The 16,876-nt window shown below is 49.2% G+C and overlaps 2 protein-coding genes across 5 annotated transcripts in view; both read right to left on the minus strand.

Annotated features, from left to right (window-relative positions):
- Positions 1 to 285: 285 nt before the first annotated feature.
- Positions 286 to 8,257, minus strand: IL17C (interleukin 17C). The gene is given in 5 exon segments (XM_039696503.1): positions 286 to 572; positions 667 to 744; positions 746 to 933; positions 7,848 to 8,131; positions 8,206 to 8,257. Coding segments are annotated over 5 exon segments (852 nt in total). The 3' UTR covers positions 286 to 322.
- An 816-nt stretch (positions 8,258 to 9,073) lies between these two features.
- The window catches only part of ZC3H18 (zinc finger CCCH-type containing 18), a 46,392-nt gene continuing 38,589 nt past the window's right edge, over positions 9,074 to 16,876 (minus strand). For all 4 annotated transcript variants that reach the window (XM_039696442.1, XM_039696441.1, XM_039696440.1 and 1 more), the window contains 5 exons: positions 14,783 to 14,937; positions 14,064 to 14,260; positions 13,004 to 13,100; positions 10,820 to 10,916; positions 9,074 to 9,377 (listed from right to left, as the gene is read on the minus strand). In XM_039696442.1, coding sequence (XP_039552376.1) covers positions 9,179 to 9,377; positions 10,820 to 10,916; positions 13,004 to 13,100; positions 14,064 to 14,260; positions 14,783 to 14,937 — 745 coding nt within the window. In that variant the 3' untranslated portion in view covers positions 9,074 to 9,178. The remainder of the gene's footprint in view (positions 9,378 to 10,819; positions 10,917 to 13,003; positions 13,101 to 14,063; positions 14,261 to 14,782; positions 14,938 to 16,876) is intronic.

Below are 16,876 nucleotides of genomic sequence, written 5' to 3' on the forward strand. Positions count from 1 at the left end.
GAGCGAGGGCTGTGCCAGGAGTTGTTGGCTTTTATTTGCAGCATTAAATAGCACTAGGAAGGAGACAATAAATACCTTTTGGGGGGAATAAATGAATAAATAACCAGTGAGTGCAGCACTCACAGGGTCTGGCCGTGGGGCCACGCTGGCCCTGCAGTCACAGCCGTGGCTGGGGGGTGGTCAGCAATAAATAGAGGGTCCAAAAAGCCCCCCGCCAGCAAGGCTTATAAATAACTCATAAATAACCCGGCAGGGGCCGCCCTGGCGGGGTCGGGTGCTCTAAAACAAGCACGGGCGGGGTGGCACGGTGCCCGGGGCGGGCTCAGCGCGCCGTGCGGGGCAGGACGCAGGTGCAGCCCACGGGCACTCGGATGGAATCCACCTCCAGCGCCACCAGCCCCGGCCCCGCGGGCCGCGGGCACGGCTTGCGCCGCAGCACCAGCATGCTCTGCTGGATGGTCACCGAGTTGAGCGACGTGGTCTCCCGGCCGGTTTTCACGTCCACGCAGCCGCTGCACAGGCACTCGGCGAAGGCCAGCTTGCGCGGGTAGCGGTTCTCGTCCTCGTCGATGCTGCGGGGACACGGCCACACCTTCCCTCGTGCCGGCGGCTCTCAGCGGCCGGGCTGGCCCGGGGGAGGTGGGGAGGGGGTGCGGGGGCACTCACCGGTATCGCCACGGCGAGATGGAGCGCTCGTGGGGCTCGCTGCGGAGCGCGGCGCGCAGCGGCAGCGCGGGGCAGGCGGGCGGGGGCTGGAGGCACCAGCTGCACCGGGACGTGCCGGGCCCAGCGCAGGCGGCGGCCCAGCAGCTGCGCCGGGCCCTCGTCACCCAGCTCGGCCCCGCTGTAGCAGCGCACGGCGGAGTGCCCGGGGCGCCGCAGCCCCCGGCACTGCGCCAGGGCTGCCAGCAGGGCCAGCGCGGCCAGCCAGCCCTGTGGGGACAGCAGGGTGTCAGGGACAGGCACACACACCTGGGCATTCAGGGACAGTGTCAGGGAATCAGGGACACAGGGCCAGGGCAGCCAGACAGCCCTGGGGGGACAGCAGGGTGACAGGGACACCGAGGGGACAGCCACACACAGCACCGTGACAGTGACACCAAAGGGACAGGCACACACGGGACAGTGACACCCCAGCGCGGCCAGCCAGCCCTGTGGGGACAGCAGGGTGTCAGGGACACCGAGGGGACAGCCACACACAGGACCGTGACACCAAAGGGACACGCACAGCACAGTGACAGTGACACCTGAGGGGACAGGCACACACAGGACAGTGACAGTGACACCCAAAGGGACAGGCAACAGGCACACACAGGACAGTGACACCAAAGAGACACGCACAGCACAGTGACAGTGACACCGAGGGGACAGGCACACACAGCCAGAGCATCACTGACACTGTGGGGACAGTCACACAGCACAGTGACAGTGACAGCCACACACAGGACAGTGACAGTGGCACTGAGGGGACAGGCACACAGCACAGTGACACCAAAGGGACAGTCGCACACAGTGACAGTGACACTGAGGGGACAGGCACACACAGTGACAGTGACACTGAGGGGACAGGCACACACAGGACAGTGACAGTGGCACTGAGGGGACAGGCACACACAGGACAGGGACAGTGACACCAAAGGGACAGGCGCACACAGTGACAGTGACGCCAAAGGGACAGTCGCACACAGTGACAGTGACACCGGCTGTGTGTCTGTGCATCCATCTGTTATTATCGATTGCCTGTCCATCACCCAGCGATTAGCTGTTATTAGCTCTCTATGAGCTCTCCACCACCCATCTCTGCATTTCTCTCCGTCTCTGTGTGTGTATGAGCTCCGTATCTCTAGGTGTCTCTCTATCTCTAGATATATATCTATATATCTGTGTAAATATATCTCTGTTTTTATCTGTACGCAGAGATCTCTGGAGCACCTCTGCATCTGTCTCTGCGTGTCTCTGCATACATATTGATATATCTGTCTGTCTATATCAGTATATCTATATGCTTATATCTATCTACATATCAATAGCTATTTCTATCTAGAATTGTCTGTATCTAGATCTACCTGTATTTATATCTCTCTATATCTGTATAGCAATATAATTAGCTATGTATATATTTCTGTCTATATCTATTTTTATCTATTTATATCTATCTATATCTCTACCATCTATCTGTATATATATCTATCTCTAGATCTATACCTATCTCTGTATCAATTTCTATCTGTATATAGATCTATCTATATTTATCTCTCTATATCTGTATATCAATATATCAATATAACTAGCTATGTATATATTTCTATCTATATCTATCTATATCTATTTATATCTATCTCTATCCATCATCTATCTCTCTCTATATATATCTATTTATATCTATACCTATCTCTCCATCCATCAATTTATATTTTTATATCTATACCTATGTCTCTATCAATTTCTATCTGTATCTACGTCTATCTATCTATATCTCTCTATATATCAATATAACTAGCTATGTATATATTTCTATCTATATCTTTCGATATCTATTTATATCTATATCTATCTATCTATAATCTATTTTTATCTGTGTCTATCTGTATATATATATATTTATATTTTTATATCTATACCTATGTCTCTATCAATTTCTATCTGTATCTACATCTATATATATTTATCTCTCTCTATATCAATATATCAATATAACTAGCTATGTATATATTTCTATCTATATCTTTCGATATCTATTTATATCTATATCTATCTATCTATAATCTATTTTTATCTGTGTCTATCTGTATATATATATATATTTGTATTTTTATATCTATATAAATATAAATATTTTTATATCTATATAAATATACCAATGTCTGTATCAATTTCTATCTGTATATAGATCTATCTATATTTATCTCTCTATATCTGTATATCAATATAACTAGCTATGAATATATCTCTATCTCTGTATATCTATTTATATCTGTCATCTATCTGTATCTATGTATCTATAATGTAGCTATTTTTATCTGTGTCTATCTGTAGATATATCTCTATATCTATTTAAATCTATACCAATGTCTCTATCTATATTTATCTCTCTATATCAATATATCAATATAACTAGCTATGAATATATTTCTATGTATATCTATTTATATCTATCATCTATCTGTATCTATGTATCTATAATCTAGCTATTTTTATCTGTGTCTATCTGTATATATCTCTATTTAAATCTATACCAATGTCTCTATCTATATTTATCCATATTTGTACCATTTCTGTCTATATTTATCTATATTTATCTGTGTCCCATCCCTAAAACATTCGCACACCCACATGCAGACGTGCTTGCACACTCAATGTTCACACTCACGCTGTGCATGCACTGCAACACTGCACGTGTAAACACACACAACATTCTATATATAGTATATAAATAGATTAAAATAAATAGAAATACAAATAGAAAACTATAAATACACACACACACAATTATATATATATAATATAAATAGATTAAAATAAATAGAAATACAAATAGAAAACTATAAATACACACACACACAATTATATATATATAATGTATATTATATATTCTATATTGGATATATACATATATATTACAATATTATATATTATATTGTGTGTATATATATGATGTATATGTACATATAATTAATATAAAGCACAGTTTACATATATACATTATATATGTGTGGGTATATTTTAATCTTTTTAAATATATTTTATCTGTATATAATACACAGTATACATATATACCTATACATTATATATATGTGTATAATTTTATTTATTTATATTTTAAAAATTTATATATTTTATATGTACATATAAAATGTATTCAGTATACATATATCCATATAAATATACATTATATATATTTATATATACATGTGTATATGTTTATATATGGGTTTATATTTATTGATGTATTTTATATTTATATACATGTATATATGTTTGTATACAGTTTTATGTTTATTTATATATTCTATATTTACGTAAAATATATGTATATTATATACATGTATATGTGTTTATGTACAGTTTTATATTTATTTATATATTTTATATTTATGTAAAATAGATGTATATTACATACATGTATATGTGTTTATGTACAGTTTTATGTTTATTTACATTTTTCTCTTTATGTAAAATATATGTATATTACATACATGTATATGTGTTTATGTACAGTTTTATGTTTATTTATATATTTTATATTTATGTAAAACAGATGTATATTATATACATGTATATGTGTTTATGTACAGTTTTATATTTATTTACATGTTTCTATTTATGTAAAATATACATATATTATATACATGTATATGTGTTTATGTACAGTTTTATATTTATTTACATGTTTCTATTTATGTAAAATATACATATATTATATACATGTATATGTGTTTATGTACAGTTTTATGTTTATTTATATATTTTATATTTATGTAAAATATACATATATTACATACATGTATATGTGTTTATGTACAGTTTAACGTTCATTTACATTTTTCTCTTTCTCTAAACCAGATGCAGATATTTCTCTACGTGCACCCGGCAGTGTGCACACCCTGGCCCTGCAGGAGTAGGAAACACCTGAGCACACCTGCAGCTGATCCTGGGCACGGACACCCACACAGCCACAGCAAGCACCTGTGTGTGAGTGAAATACTGAGTGAGGGACAAACAACCCGGCAATAAACAAATCATGGAAAGGAATAACGAGAATAGAAATACCTATCATATAGATAAATAATAAATAATAAAGGTAAATAGAGGAAATAAATTAGAATCAATAAATATAAACATACAAATTTATATACTGAAATATTTAAAAAATTTAAGTATATAAAATAACCATTACTCTAAATAAGTAAATAAATATATAAAGGAATAGATAATATAAAGAAAAGGATAAAGCAAAGAAATGGAGAGTAGAAATCCACATAGAAAACGAAAATAAAATAGAAAATTAAAATAACAAACTAAAATAACATAGAATGGAATATAGGTAACATAAATTTGAATATAACTGAATATGAAATATCGTCCCTGCAGTAATAAATAAAAATCTGGGTGTTGGCAGTGCACACAGGGACAGGGGCAGGGACAGGGACAGGGACAGCATCCAGCCCTGTGCCCAGGGCTGCCAAAAACACCCCTGGAATCTCTGGGAGTGCAGGGCTGCACAGGAAAAAATACACCCACAGCGCAGACACGGATATAAACACGTATAAATATATCAATAAATATTTATAGATATAAAAATATAAATATATAAATACATATAAACACAGACAGGCCAGCAGTGCACACACACACACAGCTCTGACAAGGAAATGAATATATAAAAATACATATAAATACATATAAATACATATATACACATATTAATGTGTATATGTATATATTAAAATCCATATAAATAACATAGAATGGAATATAGGTAACATAAATTTGAATATAACTGAATATGAAATATCGTCCCTGCAGTAATAAATAAAAATCTGGGTGTTGGCAGTGCACACAGGGACAGGGGCAGGGACAGGGACAGGGACAGCATCCAGCCCTGTGCCCAGGGCTGCCAAAAACACCCCTGGAATCTCTGGGAGTGCAGGGCTGCACAGGAAAAAATACACCCACAGCACAGACACGGATATAAACACGTATAAATATATCAATAAATATTTATAGATATAAAAATATAAATATAAATATATGTAAATATATAAAATTTTTTAAAAATCTATAAATACCTATAAACACAGACAGACACAGCACAGGCCAGCAGTGCACACACACACACACAGCTCTGACAAGGAAATGAATATATAAAAATACATATAAATACATATAAATACATATATACACATATTAATGTGTATATGTATATATTAAAATCTATAAAAATAGAAATAATTACAGATACACACACAGAGCCCTGTAGAGGGTGTGTAAGACACCCACACGTAAAAAAGACACACACACAGAGCTGTGCACATGACATGCAGCACATATAATAAACATACAGACATAATTACACACACTGACAGAGCTGTGCATGTCGTGTGTAACACACACGTAAAATACACACAGGGTGTGTAACACACACAAAATACACAGAGCTCTGTATTTGATGTGTAACACACATGAAATCACACATGGTGTGTAACACATGAAATCACACATGGTGTGTAACACACAGAACTGGGCATGACATAACTCACGCCTCTGATAAAAACTCACACACAGCTGTGCAGGTTGACATGTAACACACAGAATAAACACACACACATAATTAACACACACACACAGAGCCCTGCACATGGTGTGTAACACGCACAGATATAAACACACACATGATAAAAACACACACATAAAACACATATAAAATACATAGAGAGGGCCCCACACATGGTGTGTAACTCACACACATAAAACACACAGAGAGAACTCGGCATGACAGGTAACACACACACACAGGTAATAAAATGAAAATACACACCCAGAGCTGTGCATGTATATAACACACACATGAAACATGCACACAGAGTGTGTTACTCTGCACATGTGTACATGTACATGTGTGTGTGTGTTACCCTGTACATGACAGGTAGCACACACACAGAGCTGTGCACATGTAACACACACAAGGAACACTCAGAAAACCCAACACGTGACAGGTAGCACATGTAATGAGCACACACGTAATAAACACACAGAGCCCTGCACATGGTGTGTAGCACACACATATGTAAAAAAAACCACACAGAGCTGTGCACGTGACATATAACACACATAATAAACACACGGATGTAATTAAAACACACACAGAGCCCTGCACATACATAACACAGACATAAAATACACAGAACCCTGAACACGACAGGTAACACACACACAGAGCTGTGCACACACATGAAACCCACAGAGAACCCCACACATGACACGTAACACATATAATGAACACACACAACAAACACACACACAGAGCCGTGCACATGGTGTGTAACACACACACTAAACCTCACACATGACATGTAACATATATGATGATCACACACACACACAGAGCTGTGCACATGGTGTGTAACACACACTAAACCTCACACATGACATGTAACACATATAATGATCACACACACACAGAGCTGTGCACATGGTGTGTAACACACACTAAGCCCCACACATGACACGTAACACATACAATGATCACACAGAGCCGTGCCCATGGTGTGTAACACACACCTACAAGGTGTGTGACACACACCAGACCCCCACACGCCATGTAACATATATGACGATCATACACACACACACAGAGCTGTGCACATGGTGTGTGACACACACCAGACCCCACACATGACACATATAACGATCACACACACACAGAGCTGTACAAGGTGTGTGACACACACCAGACCCCCACACGCCATGTAACACATATGACGATCATACACACACACACACAGAGCCGTGCCCATGGTGTGTGACACACACCAGACCCCACACATGACACATATAACGATCACACACACACAGAGCTGTACAAGGTGTGTGACACACACTGAACCCCCCACACGCCATGCCCCCACTGTCCCTGCCCCCCAGCCCCACGTTACCATCAGCGGGTGCGGAGGGGCCGCGCAGGCTTTGGGGGCGGGGAGGGGCAGGGAGCGCTCCCGAACTGAGGGACGGGGCCACGCCACGGCTCGGGGGCCGGGGCGAGCGCAGCCCGGGGTGAGGCGGCCGAGTGCAGCGGCAGCGCCGCCGCCGCCGCCTTTTATAGGGCCGGGCAGGTGATGTGCACACACCTGGAAACTCCAGGCGCGCTCCTTCCTCCTGCCGCTCCCGGCCGCACTTCCTCCTGCGCTCCACGTGTGCCCGTGGCAGCACGGGCACTCCGAGCCCGCAGCTCGGGCAGGGGCGTCCCGGCGAGCGGGCACCCCCCGGCCGTGCCCCTCTTGCGTCACCGTGAGATCAGCGTGGCATTCCCGGGCAGAAATCCCAAATTGGGCAACGCTGGGAAGGGCTCGAGCGCTGCCATCGCCCCTCCGGGATGGCCCCGTGGCCAGCAGCACCAGCGGGACGCTGGGTCCTGCTTATTGCTGGAGCAAGGCTGGAGGACGGGGAATGCCAGGGACCCCAAAAACTGCTCTCTGAATGAGAGACCCCAGGTGATGGCCCCCACTGGCATCTCACACCGGTAGGATGCTGGTTCCATACTGGGAGCAAGGAGCCTGGGAAATCCACTGGGCCCCCAAATGCTGCTCCTTAAATTAGGGGGATTTATCAGATTTATCTGCAGAACGCCCCAGTTACACACAGAAATATTCTGGTTTCACACTGGCTGCTCCCCCAGGACACAGAGCAGCTTTTCCAGCTCCACGGAGCTGCTCGTGCCCCAAAAACCCCCAAAGTGAGGGGTACAGAACCCCCCCAAGACAAGGGAGATGCAGAAAAAAGCAAGAAAAGGTAAAATTGGTTATCAAAATATTTTATTTCAGGGAGATCCCTCCAAAAAAAAAAAAACGGGAGAAACCCCCAAAAAAAAAAAAAAAAAAAAAAAAAAAAAAAAAAAAAAAAAAAAAAAAAGGAAAAACCAAAGGAAGAAGGACCCTCCTGGCAGACAGACACGCCCACAACACCTGCAGGGCTCCTGGGAATCCAAGGGAACCGATCCCCTGCTCCAAAGAAGGGGGACTGAGGCAGGAATATATATATATCTATTTTTCCTGGGGGAGGAGGGGTGCTGCCAGCAGTTCACAGCAGTTTTCGGCTCTCTCGGCACACGGGACTAGAACTGCATTGCTGAAGACACTCAACACACAGCAGGGCTAACTAGGAGAGTACAACTCGAGGCTAGCAAAGAGGAGAGGGGACACAGGAGAGCCGGGAGCAGCCGGGGCTGGAGTCCTCTGTGCACAACCCCGCAGCCCTCCCGGAGCCGCTCGCGGGCTTTTCCCGGCCGGACAAAAACTTCCTTAATTTTTCTGTTTTGTGTGTGTGTGTGTGGATGGGTGGCTTTGTGTTTTTTTTGTTAAAAAGAACCGCGGCCAAAATGAAGAGGAGGAACTGCCAAAGGCCCAAGCGGCGCCGTTCCCGCTCTATAAAAACACCAGCAGTCACTGCGGGCCTGGCCCCACTATACTTTTCCCGGGATCTTGGCGCGCTTGCGGGCGATGGCGTCTTCCACGGCCTTGAGCTGCTTCAGGAGCTCCTCGCGCCGCGACAGCGTGCTGGACTTGCTGCCCTTGGCAGCAGCAGGGCCCGCCTCCGAGCCCTTGCCCGGCACGCTGGTGACTTTGCTGGAGCCCTTGGACTGCGGGGACAGCGGGCGCTTCCTGCGGGACAGAGGAGGCAGCAGTGAGGGGAGGCCAAGAGCAGCGAGCTCTGCTGGCCACACTAAACTGGTTTCAAGTGCTTTCCTGTCACAGACGTGTTTTATGAAAAATCCTTTTGACAGGATCTTTTCTGGGAGGGTTCAGCTTCTCCACGTTTTGCTGCTTTGGAGAATTGTTTACCCAGCACGTGGAATTGTTTTTACTTGATGAGCAGTGACAGCCACCTGCGTCGAGGCTGTGAGCAGTCACAAGATTTTTGTTATCCATTCCATTCCTTTTCTTTCTAACTCTCTGATGGATCCTCTCTCTCTATTCTTTTTAGTATAGCATTTTAATATAATATAATATCATAATAAATCAGCCTTCTGTCACATGGAGTCACAATTCTCATCTCTTCCCTCATCCTCAGCCCCTCGAACACAGCCATAGTTTCCCACACAAATTCCATCTCTTTCCATAGGCAGGGACTCTTTTCACTACCCAGGGCTGCTCCAGCCTGGCCTTGGGCACTGCCAGGGATCCAGGAGCTGCTCTGGGCACTGTGCCAGGCCTGCCCACCCTCACAGGGAAGGATTGCTCCCTAATTTCTGAGCTGAACTAAAACACCAGGAAGTGCCACATCTAACACATGGCTCCAGGAGCAGGTGGGGGAAAAGAGGTCGGAGAGAGGAGGAGGCCTTGGGTTGAAAACTGGCTTGAACAGTAAAAAACAGCCACTCCATGGGGATTCCCAAACTCCCAGGATTAAACTCAGTGCCAGCTCGTGGCTGCAGTGAGCAGCTCCCTGTGAGCCCCAGAGGGGAGAGCAGCCCTGGAGCATCCCCAAACCCTTCGGCCCCTTCCCTGTGGTGTTGCCCCCAGAGATCCCTGGAGAGGATCCACAGCCCCAGAGCCCCCACACATCCAGTCCTGCCCTGGGACATTCCCAGCACTGCAGCAGGCACAGCCTGCCAGGCTGAGCTGGCACCTGCATGGCTGGAAGGTGCAAAGCCAGGGCTGTCACTGCTCTGTCCCATGCAGGGGACACATCTGAATACACCACAGCAGCAAGGGGAGCAGCTGAGGGCGTGCCAGGCTGGGAAAAGGGGAATGAGGCACTGGAACCAGGGGCCAGGAGCTGGCCAGGGGGAAGGGGTTGCACTCTGGTGCTCATTAACACTCTGCTAACGAGCTGCAGAGGCACTGGCTGAGCTCACTCCTGACCCACTTGGCTCCTGGTGCTCCTGCTCTTCTCCCAGCTGGAATGGCCCAGCTGGAGGCTCTGCAGGAAGCCCTGGCACCCCTGGCACCTGCCCAGGCAGCTCCATGTCCTTCCTCGTGCTGTGCTCCACAGGAACTGCAGCTGCTGGCCTGGGACAGCCTGGGACAGCCTGGGACAGCCTGGGGCCCCCGAGGAGCAGGGCTGCAGGCCTGTGAGGCCCAGCAGAAGCAGCAGCACTCACCTGTCTGCCTGTGCAGGGGAAGGTTTTGGGTTCTGGCCCCGCTGCCGTTCCTGTTTGGGGGACGAGGGTCTCCCAGTCGCCTTCCTATCGCGAGAGCCTGGGGGAGAGCAAAAGGACATTCCTTCATTTTCCTGCTTGGCACCAAGGCACAGACCACCCCCTGCCTGCACTGACTGGCCACATCATGCCAAAAAAAAGCCAAGTCCAGCAGTAGCTGGAAAAGCCTCCCTGTGTGTCCTCTGCAGCTCTGGGGGAGCGGAGAAGCCAGGCAGGGCTGTGCTCTGCAGTCTCCTGTACACAGCACCTTCCACCAGCCCTTCCTCACCTCCAGCTGCTGGAGCAAGGCTCTTCCATGGCATTCCATGCCTGCAGAGCTGCTGGCTCTGCCCTGGCGGGTCACAGGGTGTACTGGCTCCAGCAGTGACAGGTGAGGGCAGCTCTGCTGCTTTCGGAGCCAGCGGGGCCTCCCCCGAGGCAGCAGCACCCCCGTGTTTGTGCAGCACGGCTCAGCTGCCAGGCCCTGCCCCAACACAGCTGCCCTGGGCACCCAGGGATGCTGGGGAGCAGCTGGGCTAGCCCAGGAACACAGAGGGAATCCCACCTGGAAGGCAGCCTGTGGAGCTGCTGCCCTGCTCTGCCCCCAGCTGGAGCAGCAGAGGTGCCCAGGCCCTCGTGGCAGCAGCCCCTGCGTGTGCCAGGGCATCCCTCTGCTCCTGAGGATGGACACTGGGACAGCCTGAGCCCACAGGTGCAGGGCACAGAGCAGGTGACACACTCGGCCACCAGCACTGAGCAGTTTTGGTGCTGGGATGCCGAGGGGCTCAGTCCCAACTCAGCCAAGGGCACCTTTGCCATTGGAGTTGGGGCTCTGTGGCTTGGACTCCCCATCCCTGGAAGTGTCCAAGGCCAGGCTGGATGGGGCTCAGAGCAACCTGGGGTAGTGGAAGGTGTCCCTGGTTCTTTGGTCCCTTCCAGCCCAAATTAATCTGTGCTTCTGTGATTTGCTGCAGCTCAAAAATTACTTTTTGAGAGAAAGCAGAGGGTGACACCAATGCCTCTCTAGAAAGAGTCCTGGCCTGGCCCTGCCACCCGTGTGTGAACCAGACCCCAGTGAACTTCAACCTCGGGCAGTCCCTTGCAGGCTGCCCTGGCACGAGGTGAATGTTGCAGGTTATTAGCACAGACCTTCTGCTGGCTGGCACCCAGAGTCAACAAGATCCACCTACAGCTGAGCCACCAGGGAAAACAACATCACGTGGCAGCTCCCACGTCACCAGCAGCCACCTCTGGCTGCCAAGTCCCCCCACACCCCCTCTGCCTCTTGGCAGCCACAGCAAAGGCTGGAGGGTGGCACTGAGGGCCCTGTCTGTGGCTGCCAGCTCGGTTTCCTGGGCTGCTCCTGCTGCTGGCCAGGACTGAGGCCCAGGAGAACACTTGGAAAGCCCAGGTCTTTCTAAAGATGCAGGGCAGAGCGGGTTGTGTCACCCAGAGGTGGGGCAATCAGCCCGTGTCCCAGGCTGGCTGATGCAGGCAGGGCTGGATTGCATCCCTCCCTCCAGCCCAGCCTTTCGAAGCACCAGCCTGGCTGGCAGGGACAGCTCTCCCGGGAAAACTCCGGGATGCACCAAAGGAAACTCCTGTGACTCACAGTCCTGGGGTGCCTGAGGCCTGGAAGGGATCCTCAGGATCATCCAACCCAGCCTTCAGCCCAGCACCACCATGGGCACCCCTAACCCTGTCCCCAAGGGCCACATCCACACGTTTTTGGAATACCTCCAGGGATGGGGACTCCCTCCCTGACAGTCTGTTCCTTTCTGGGAAAAAACATTTCCTAATTTCCAACCTAAACCTGTTCTCCACAGCCACATACAAGGCCAGGAGCAGTGAGCAGGAGGCTGTGGGGTGGATGTGGAGGTGAGAACTCTGTGTCTTCAAAGCCAAGGGGTTGTTTTTTTGGACAGGACTCAGAGGGACACAGTGGAGGCACACTGGGCACAATGTGCCCCTGGGACAGTGTGACAAGGCTGGCACTGGCCTGCCCAGGGCCTCAGCTCTGCTGTTTTTGCAGCAGGATGGTCAATACCCCCCCTTTATCTGGGGGCAATGTCACTCTGAGTGTTGGGATGGCTGCAGTGGATCCTTCCAGCTGCTGGAAAGCAGAGCCCGGGCTGGAGGATGCCTCACCTCTGTCAGGTGACAGGTTGGCCCGTTTGGCTGGAGGAGAGCTTGGCCTCTCTTTGTCTGCTGGCTCGTATCTCTTCCTGCTTCCTTTGTCAGCTGCCTGCAATGGAATTAGAACAATGGAGCTCAGCAGCCACTTCCCCCTGCAGAGGGAAACAGGCCCAGCCTTTCCCTGGGATGTGCTGCCTGGCTCCTGCAAACACCTTTCCCAATAAACTCTGCACACACCAGTCCCAGCATTCCTGAACCCACCCAATTCCCAACCACCAGGAGCCAACAGCAACACCCCCCTGCACTGGGGTTAAGGCTGTGCTAATTTCAGAACAGCAACAGGAAAACAGCAGCTTTTTGGGATGGTTTTTGGCCCAGCAGCACCAAGGATAGCAGATGTGAGGGAGGCATGTGGAGCCGTGCCTTTTCCAGGCTGTCATGTGTCACTGCACACTCCTCCCTCCAGAGCAGCTTCCTGCCTCTGATAAAGCCTCCTCACGTCAGAGCACAGGGAAGTAGAGAAATCTGCAGCCTCAGACTGCGCCGGGGAATTTGGGCTGGCAGAGCAAAATATCAAAACCAGGAACCTGCCCACGTGATGGGGCCAACACCCTGCCCCAGCAGCAAACCCCACGAGACCCAACTCCCCCACATGGGCTGGGATCTGCACCGAGGCTCCAACAGGGGCAGTGGGATCAGAGGAGAGGGGGAGAGCCAGCTGGGCACCCCAGGAGCTGCCCTGCCCCTGCTGTTCCCTGGTGTGGCACAGGAAGCTCCCAGAGCATCTCCCAGGGGAAAGGTCCCTGCACACCGGGACCTTCGAGCAAGCGGGGAAGAGCCTGGAAGCTGCAGCAGGAATGTGCCCCAGGGAAGCCGCCAACACAGCCCCAAAGTGAAGCCACCACAGGGTGTGGGCTGCCAGACTGGTTCTGTGTGCTGCCCTCCAAGCCAGCCCCAGACCTTCCTGGCTGAGCTCATCCCAACAGAGCCGAGCCTGGAGCTCCACTCCTGCTGGGATCCATCCTCCTCCGGCCAGGATCCACAGGGAATCCCAGCCTCCAGAGATTCCCACCTTGTTCAGGAGGGTCAGTTTGATCTCCTTGTGCCCGCTGAAGCTGCCCTGCTGTGCCTGGGGGGCCGAGGGCTGCTGGCCCTGGGGCAGCTGCTGGGATTTGCTTCCCGGGGTGGGCTTGGCTGATTTCAGGAGCTGAGCAGGCACATCCCGTTTCCTCTTCTCCTCTTTAGCACTGTCTTCTTTTTTTGACTTTCCTGTTGAAAGCAGAGAGCACAAGTGGTCACTTGGGAATGGTTCCTGCTGCCTGCTCTCCCTTTGGGCAAGAGGACGCTGCTCCAGGGATGGAAAAAGCCCACAGCAGTTAACTCAGCTTGTGGGCACGAGGTTAAGGGATTCAGGAAACCAGCATTTCCACAGAGCAACAGAAAAGAGAAAGAACAAAAGGCTTTTGCCACAGTCTGGAACAAGCAGAGGAAGAGCAAAGTGATACTGGAGCTGTCCAGATTTACATCACCTTCCAAGGGTGAAGGAGAATGGGAGAGGCAGAACTGCCAGGCAGGAAAAGGGATGAGCCAACCAGAGGCACAGGGATGAAAGGATGTGGATTTAAATTTGCTCCGCAGCCTCCCCTCTCCACAGGATCTCTGCTCCTGTGTCACCCCTGCTCAAGGATTCTCCCAGAGCCCACAGAATTCCCAGGGAAGGATCCCTGCTCCTCCCTTCTTCTCCAAGGACTCCCTGGAGGAATACACCCCCAGCAGAGCAGGTGCCTGTACCTTTCTTCTGCTGGGCCGGGGTGGGGGAGCGGGAGCTGGCCGAGGACACGGGGCTGGCCAGGTCTGCGTACATGTCCTCGGAGTCGGCGCTGCGCACGGAGCTGCTGCTGGACGAGGCACTGGACACGGAGGAGACGCTGCTCACGCTCAGGGACCTGCCAAGAACCCACAGCTCATCACACCCAGAGAGCCAACCAGGCCTTTTGGCATTTCCCTGCACGGCTGGGTGTTGGGAATGACACGCAAGGGCCGTGTGTCCTGGGGTGCTGCTGGTATAAAAACCCCAAAGCTGTCGGGTGCAGGCCTAGAAAGTAATGATTATTTATAGCCAGGATTGAGGCAATGTGTAAACAGGTCACTGTTTGCCCAGGAAAACAGGGAGTGAAAGCAGGGAGTGCGCTGGCACATCCAGGTCAGTGTTACAGCTCAGGGCAAGGGTTCCCTGGCAGGGTTTCTGCTGCTGGCACACATGCACTGTCACGACTGATAACGACAGGGAGATGCCTCCAAGATGGAAATCTCCCAGCAGGGCCTGTCCCAGGAAGTGTTCAAGCCAGGTTGGACAGGGTTGGAACAACCTAGTCTAGTGGAAGGTGGCAGACAGCTGGACTGGATGAGCTTTAAGCTCCCCTCCAAGCCAAACCATCCCACTCCATGAATATTCAGGCAGCCTCTCCAGCCTGTTCCACGGGCCACACCGCCCTGCTCTGCCAGCAAGGCCCAGGCTCCCTGGCTGGAAGCTGCATTGCCATGACTGAAGGGGCTGTGGCAGCTTCAGCACAGACCAACCCCTGGCACCAGGAGCTGAGTTCTGAGAGTTCTCATGGATTGTTCCAACGGTGCCAGGATGAGCCAGGAACTCCTCCAGGCCACCAGGCTGGCCTGGTGTGGGCACACAGTGCATTTGCCACGTTTCCCCCTTCCCACAGGAGCAGCACAGGCAGCCCCAGTGTGCTCACATTTCCCATCCATGCCCTGGTGCTCTCTGAAGCTCTTGCATCACCCCAGGCTGAGCTGATGAACGTGACAAGCACGGAGTAAACAAGCTGGGATTTCCGTAAAATAACGCGGATGTTGAACCTCGGAGTTCCACAGGTTCACAGATGGGAAATTGCAGCTGCTCAGGGCCAAATCCTGCTCCATCCACTGGTTTTACACCACAGGACTACTCTTACACCCGTGTGCCAGGCAAGTGTTGGGTTTCAAGGCTCTGCCTGGGAGGATTCAGGGAATCCTCTGTGTGAAGAGATGAAAAAAACCTGAAGGAATGACTCCAGAGTGGTTTGTTTTTCTTTGCTGGAGGGATTTTGTTTACACATCCCACAGACCAACAGACTTGGAACTGTTCACTTGGGGCTAAACACAAAGGAACTGGACCTACAACTTTTCCAGCAAAGGGAAAATCTCATTAGCTGAGCCTTTTAGGGATTTTCTGACTACCTCTCTTGACAGGCCAAGCACCTTCCCTAAGGACAGGAACCAGAGGTAGGAGAGGCTCAGGAGAGCCAAGCTCCATAGCCTGAAACTGTTCATTTGTAGTTTAATTAGGATGTGGGATCACCCTGGCCAGAAGGAGCTGTTCTTGTCACCATTTAGCTTAAATGGGTACTTGGACACACATGGCAGGATTATTTCCTTGGATAAACCACAAGGGAAATATCAGGGAATCATGCAATGGTTTGGGCGAGCTGTTCTTGTCACCATTTAGCTTAAATGGGTACTTGGATAATCCACAAGGGAAATATCAGGGAATCATGGAATGGTTTGGGCTGCAAGGCACCTTAAAGATCACCCAGTTCCAGCCCCAGCACCTCCCAAAAGAGCAGGCTGCTCCAAGTCCTGTCCAAATTGGCCTTGCACACTTCAAGGGATGGGACAGCCACAGCTTCTCTGGGCAACCTGTGCCAGGGCCTCCCCACCCTCACAGGGAAGCATTTTCCCAAATATCCCATTGAAATATCCCCTCTATCAGTTTAAGTCCATTATATCTTGTCCTATCACTCCATGCCCTCCCCAGCACTGTATTCCCATCACAATCCAGGATTTGGGATCTGTGACACAAACCCAACCTTGTCCCACCCCCCAGGCACCTGC

Source organism: Passer montanus, unplaced genomic scaffold (genome assembly GCF_014805655.1).
Source record: "Passer montanus isolate IOZ18808 unplaced genomic scaffold, ASM1480565v1 scaffold98, whole genome shotgun sequence".
NCBI classification, from domain to species: domain Eukaryota; kingdom Metazoa; phylum Chordata; class Aves; order Passeriformes; family Passeridae; genus Passer; species Passer montanus.